The sequence below is a fragment of the Macrobrachium rosenbergii genome, chromosome 9 (genome assembly GCF_040412425.1).
Source record: "Macrobrachium rosenbergii isolate ZJJX-2024 chromosome 9, ASM4041242v1, whole genome shotgun sequence".
Lineage (NCBI taxonomy): Eukaryota > Metazoa > Arthropoda > Malacostraca > Decapoda > Palaemonidae > Macrobrachium > Macrobrachium rosenbergii.
Genome location: NC_089749.1, coordinates 25,783,192 through 25,790,161, shown reverse-complemented (window position 1 = coordinate 25,790,161; position 6,970 = coordinate 25,783,192). Strand labels below are relative to the sequence as shown.

At 35.1% G+C, this 6,970-nt stretch overlaps 1 protein-coding gene across 1 annotated transcript; it reads left to right on the top strand.

Annotated features, from left to right (window-relative positions):
• The first annotated feature begins 6,254 nt into the window (after positions 1-6,254).
• LOC136841920 (uncharacterized) lies at positions 6,255-6,756 on the top strand. Its single transcript, XM_067109339.1, has 2 exons — positions 6,255-6,366; positions 6,455-6,756. The coding sequence occupies exons 1-2, from the start codon at positions 6,255-6,257 to the stop codon at positions 6,754-6,756; spliced, it is 414 nt and encodes a 137-aa protein (XP_066965440.1).
• Positions 6,757-6,970: the final 214 nt, after the last annotated feature.

Below are 6,970 nucleotides of genomic sequence, written 5' to 3'. Positions count from 1 at the left end.
CCAGCTATTCTGGCCAATGCCCTAATCCTTTGTTTTTGGCCTAGCCTGACCTTGCCCTGGGTGCAGATCATTCAAAGGATTTCTGCTGGTTTATCGCCTTTAATCTCTGAGGAGGAATACACACGGGACGAGTACTTATCCTGGCACAAGCTCAGCTTAGGCCATCTATTTTCTTTCCATCTATTACCTCTACCCTTTCAAGAACGCTGACATCTTATTTAGTAGCGAAGCACAAATTTCTTGCTGTCTTGTACGGGCAACTTATTATTTTTGTTTTATTTTTGTTTCTTTGACTGGTAAGCAGTTTCTTGAAATCATAAATTCCTTCAACGGGAAATTCTTTCTTCAATATCTATAAAGTCAAAATCGTCACGATGGGAAATTTTGTCTTGATTGCCCCCAATAAATGAGAGTACTGAGCTCAAGTAATACAATGATTCAGAGCAGAGAAATATTAAAACTATTCCAGATTACGGGAGTTAGTTTCACTTGGTTTCACGAACAATAAAAAACCATCGATTGAAAAATCCAGAATTCAACGTTATATGGCTCTTTTATATTGGATGGAATTCTGCTTTAACAGAAAATATTTCACAGCCATACACATAGGCCTATATATATATATATATATATATATATATATATATATATATATATATATATATATATATATATATATATATAGGCTATATATATATATATATATATATATATATATATATATATATATATATATATATATGTATGTGTGTGTGTGCATGTACATGTGTGTGTGATTAGGTATGAATATATATATATATATATATATATATATATATATATATATATATATATATATATATATAAATATATATATATATATATATATATATATATATATATATATATATGTATATATATATATATATATATATATATATATATATATGTATATATATATATATATATATATATATATATATATATATATATATATATATATATATAATATAAATATATATATATATATATATATATATATATATATATATATATATATATATATATATATAAATTTATATACTGTATATATATATATATACAGTATATATATATATATATATATATATATATATATATATGTATATATATATATATATATATATATATATATATATATATATATATATATATATATATATATATTCATTCAGACAGATAGATATACAGACAAAGACTATATCGCAGTGTCAAAAGGTTTCATAGTTTTTTCAAATCCCATACACATTTCCTGCGATATATACAGTATATACAATAATCCTTCGAACCCTTTTGGTATCTTAACCTTGTTTACGTACACCGTCACTGACTTAACAAAAAAGGATTACACACCCACTGGGATTTTGGGGGAGGTTTTTAATCTTCTTTCTTGTGTCAAGGTTTGTATGATCCAGGACCCAGGTGTTTAATGGTCACTGTGAGACTCTTACAAGCTAAATATTTAATTTTCTTCCCGACCATTTTTGAGGAGTAGAAGGATAAAGAAGGATTATAATCCAAAAAAGAGTTTTGAGAAGCAGAAGAAAAACAGAAGTTGCTGGAATCCACCAAAACTTGCTGGGTTTTACAGAGACCGTTATATAGGTAGGTTCAGAAGTATGATATTTGTGTGCTTCCAGGTTAATTTTCACCACCTGACATTTTGATCTAAGGGCATTTGTTACGCCCTAGCATCCTTCATAAGCCCGTAGGATTTTTTTTTTTATAGCAGGAAGGAAAAATGGGCAAAGAGACTGGTAAGGCACTTGAGTTTGCGACAGAGATGAGAAAATGTCTAATTATTAATATTATCTGCGACTGAATGGCTAATCTATACAATAATTATGAAAAAAAAAAATACCCGAAGGAAGGAAAGCGTGTTTCCTATCAAGGGGGTGACGGGTATGGTGGCACTATTTTTCGAGTGGGATCGATCGTGGATCACTCGAAAACTGGTACAAGAAAATTAAGACCCAGGATTGAGAACATCCCCAAAATCCCACAGGATGCGTAATCCCTTCTTGTTAATTAAGTCTCTGACGGTGAAGGTAAACAAGGTTAAGATACCAAAAGGGTTCCGAGGATTAAGAATACCCATCCCTTGAAATTATATTATGATACATATAGAGTGTTTCTCTCTCTCTCTCTTTCTCTCTCTCTCTCTCTCTCTCTCTCTCTCTCTCTCATTTAACTGGTGTATCCAAAATAACTTTTCCCTTCTATGATGAATTTTAATTTACAAATAACAATAAAATTTCTCATCTAAGTGAAATATGGTTTCAAGAAAAAAATAGCTTGTATGAAAATATAAGAATTTTAAACTTCGCCGCTAATTAAACAGTCAGTGCTCCCTAAAAGAGTAAAGACAAAGTTTGAAAACAAAATGGTTGGATTAAGCTGTCTTTGTGCCAGCACAAGTACTCGTCCCTAGTGCATTCCTCTTCTGGAGATTAAATAAATTAGCTGTTGGAAATCCTTTGAAATGAAAACTATAGAACTCGGCAAGGGCTCAAGGAGAAATTTTCTTCTTATTTATGAGTCCTGAGGGCCACACCAGGCCTCCTAATCCTGTGATGCTTTACCATATTTACGGTCCGCCTCAGGGCAAACACCCGTGCCTGCATAAACCAGTTTAATCTGTAAATAAACCGACCACCAACCCTAGGCTGAAGGTCTGCGAAGATTTTGAAATATGCCCTCTTTAATCCTTATGACTAATTCGTCAAGGCTTATTTGCGCCATGGTCTAAATCGGTTGTTATTTCGGCTACGGTTGAGCTATATCAGGTTAACCGATTTGTTTTCCAAAATTCAAGCGATCTGCGCACTACGTCACGAGTCCTTCAGTGGGTTGCCAGTTTCCTGCAGCGAGTTGCCAGTTTCCTTTTTCTTATATATACATATACAGTACATGCATATACGTACGTATGTATGTATGCATGTAGGTATGTGTGTGTGTGTGTATATATATACATACATACATACATACATACATACATACATACATACATACATACATACATACAATTTATTTTATCTTAGTTCATGAAAAGGGTATTAAAACTAGATATAACTTTGAAATAAAACTTTATCCACTAACAACATTATTGAGTAAAATCAAAGACATATTTCTGAACTTTAAAAACAGTGCATATTACTCTAATCGAAAAATAATCTACTCTTACTTACAAAAGTATCTTAGTTCATGAAAAGGGTCTGAAAACTAGATATAACTTAGAAATATAACTTTATCATCTAACAACATTATTGAGTAAAAACATCAAAGCCATGTTTCTGAACTTTAAAAACAGCGCATATTACTCTACTAGAAAAATTAACTAAATCTTACAAAATAATTTATTTTTTAATCTTATTAAGCTTATTTTCCATTTTATTGCATAATTTATTTTTCTTTCTTTCTATGTCAATCTTTTTATTCAGATATCTTTTTCTAAAAAATACACATAGCTTGGCAAAAAATAAATTACATCATCTGGGAGATGAAAGCCCACTGAATTAATTTTAGATTCATTTATGGCTAATTTCATTTCCGAGGCTAGCGTTTTTATACAATGTTTTCCCTCCCTAAGACTTTCGCCATGAATGGCTTTGAAAACCTTTCTCATGAAACTTAAGTGTGAAAAAAAGGCCTCAGACGGTAAATGCAGTTGACTTCTGTTAATCTTTTTAACCCAGGAATTTTTGTCACTTTGACTGGCAGCCGCTTTGTGACCTAAATGCGGATACTTCATCGAAAATTTGTTCACTATGTAACCCCCTATATGTCGCAAACTTTCTTCCTCTATGACATCAGATATCAATTTTGTGTTACTCGGATCTGCTGTCAAATCATCCATGTCGTCACCTAAATTTTTGCAATATCAGTTTCACATTCTATATCTAATTCCGAATTTTTAAAATCTGGCTAGTTAGGCAAATCTCTAATGCAAGCTCGCGGTCATTATAATTTCTCACATTGTTTGTTGCATTCGTTAATGCTAACTCATTTGTTAAGCAATCGCTATTTTCATGCTCTTTATTTATGTTTGTGTTATTGCTGATTAGGGCAACATTTTTTCCCAGAAGCAGCTTTCTCATTCTATATTTATAGCTTACAGCACCGGGATGATCATGAGGTCCACTCATCTGTCTGCAACATCCAAAAAAATGCTCTAATACGTCCTGGTTTAGCCTTCTAGTCAATATATATGCAACATCATAATCACTGGCTAACATCTCGTATAGGCCCATAAGTGAGTGACATGATAAAATGACTCCCTTTTGAAAACTATAAAGACTGCTTGACTTTGCGTTGCATACTCGCATTTTTGTCATGACATCAGTGACTTTACACAAAAGATTTTTCTGGTTTTTTAAGTCAGTTCCATAAGCATTTCGTGGTTTAACGTCTCCTATCATATTAGATGAATTCATAAGATCGAACCAGTCGTTAACCATTGAAATGAATTCTGCAGTATCCTTCCAGTTTTTGCTTTCTAGCAGTCCTCTCTCTCTCTCCTAAATACTCAACAGACTTAGCACAGCTGTTTGACATCAGCTGTACAGCATACTTAACTCGCTGAAGGTCAGTGTTTTGTAAGTTTAGATGAATTTCACTGATCTTATAATCTAGACCATATTCTGTATGAGTATTACTTAGCATTTCCCTAACACAAGAATCAGAGATCAGCGTTCCATCTTCAAAACAAAACCCTTTAGTTATGAAGTGATTTCTTATTAATTTTATCATATGTGGGACATCTGCAAATAAGAATATTTCCCTATTGTGACACGGATTTTTGATTGACACACGCTTACAGTTTATTGGGTCTATCCCGAAGTGCTTCCATAATTCTACGTTGCTTGGCCCAAGACCATGCACGATTGCAATCACAGGATACCCAGCATTCTCTACTGCCTCAGTTATTCCCATCAACATTTCATGTACGCAGGATTTATCAAAATCATAAAAGATCGGTTGTCTCCATTTACCAATTAAACCCCTAATCATTATCACCTGACCCTTTCCATGAGGTTTATATAGTCTGTCCATTCCCTTATCATAACTATACTGTTTTGTGATGCTCATTTCATCAAATGACATTACCGCAAGCCTCTCTTTTACAGTCAAAGTTTCAGCTTTAGTTTTCATCAAAGACAAAACTGACGTTAATACACCTGCTATTATTAAAGCATCCGTAAACTGCACAATTACTAGGCAGAATTCCCACAAAACTCCTTCCCTGTATGTTCTTGGACGTTTGTCTGATGCTCTGATTTACAGCTGACTGAAAGTCCATACTACGGGAGGGTGTTTTGAAGGGAAAGTTAGTGTGAGTAAGTTAATGTGCTTATGGCCTGTGCCCAGAGGTCAAATAAAGAAATCCCAGGTGTATAGGCCCAGTGTTAGCCTCAAGAAATGATCTTCAACTTCATTGACAAACAAGAACATTCTGCCTGATTCGTACTCTGTATCTCCTCCTTTCCCTCCCCGTCTAACGCGTGACGTCACGCCGTCGACTGTCAGGCAGGTACCCTGCGCGTCGGCTAACCTGATATAGCTCAACCGTGATTTCGGCCAAGTCTGAGGACTGGGCCCGAAAAATGGTGGCGTATTTCGAAAAACAAATCTCTCTCTCTCTCTCTCTCTCTCTCTCTCTCTCTCTCTCTCTCTGCATATCGTATAGCAGCCGTTACTGCTTTGGATGATTTTGACATGTGCGTCATTAGAAGGACAGTTCTGTCCTTTTATGAAAGAAAGGAAATTCCGACTCTGGACTTGATAAAGGAGGAATTAAAAGAAAGAATATCTTTTAATGGCTGCAGTGAATCCCTTCGTAGGGTTCTCAAGAAGACAGGATTCAGATTGAAGAAGGTTGATGGGCGCAAATTTCTCTTGGAAAGGAGAGATTTTTGAGAGAGATGAAGCTTTGCAGTGAGTCAGGGCAGAAATTCGTGTATCTCGACAAAACTTGGGTCAATCAAAATTACACTGTTCAAAAGTGCTGGACAGACACATCATCCCATCAGGCTACGGGGGTAAAACCTCCCACCGGTAAAGGGGGCCGACTGATAATTCTACATACAGGAACAGAAGATGGTTTTGTCAACAATGCAGCCCTGGTTTTTCAAGCTAGGAATGATGGGGACTACCATAAACAGATGAATGCTGAAGTTTTCGAAAAATGGTTTAGGAACCAGTTGCTACCTAACATCCCTCCCAACTGCGCAATCGTGATGGACAACGCACCATACCACCATTCTATGCAACAGGAAAAGTATCCAACCTCCTCTTGGAAGAAAGAAGAGATAAAGCATTGGTTGATAGAGAATGGCGAACAGCCAAGTGGTGATTTGCTGAAAATTGAACTGTATGAACTCGCTAAGCGACGTAGTAATAACATGGGAAAAAAAGTATAACATCGATGAAATTGCAGCTGAAGCAGGGCATAAGATAGTACGTCTACCACCGTACCATTGTCAATACAAGCCTATTGAGCTCATATGGGCTCAAGTGAAGTCTTGTGTAGCCAAAAAGAATACGTTCAAAGTTGCAGACCTTAAAATTTTAGTGCAAGAAGCATTGAATAATGTCACGGAGGAAAACTGGAAGAATGCAGTGGGGCACGTAGAGAAAATTCAAAAAGAGGATGCCCACTTAGATCTGGCTGTAGACGAGTTGGTTGACACTTTTAACATCGGCATAGCTGATAGCTCTGAAGACGAGTTATCTGAATGAATAATAAAAAAAGAGAGGATTAGGCCTACAGGGGAAGCCTCTTTCGAAAAAATACGCACCGTAACTTTTACCTCGGTGGTGGTGTGGAAAAAAGTCTGATTGAAAAAAATGGTCTTTTAAAACTTAAGATGGACGACACTCCTCTTTATACAAAATATGTAGGCGACAAAGAACAGTGGTTTTTGATTCGTAATTCGAAAAATGAATAAGAAAT

Coding starts and splice junctions, on each gene's coding strand:
- LOC136841920 (XM_067109339.1), top strand. CDS start 6,255: ATGGACAACGCACCATACCACCATTCTATGCAACAGGAAAAGTATCCA. Junction 6,367..6,454: donor GAATGGCGAACAGCCAAGTG/GTGATTTGCTGA, acceptor ATGAAATTGCAG/CTGAAGCAGGGCATAAGATA.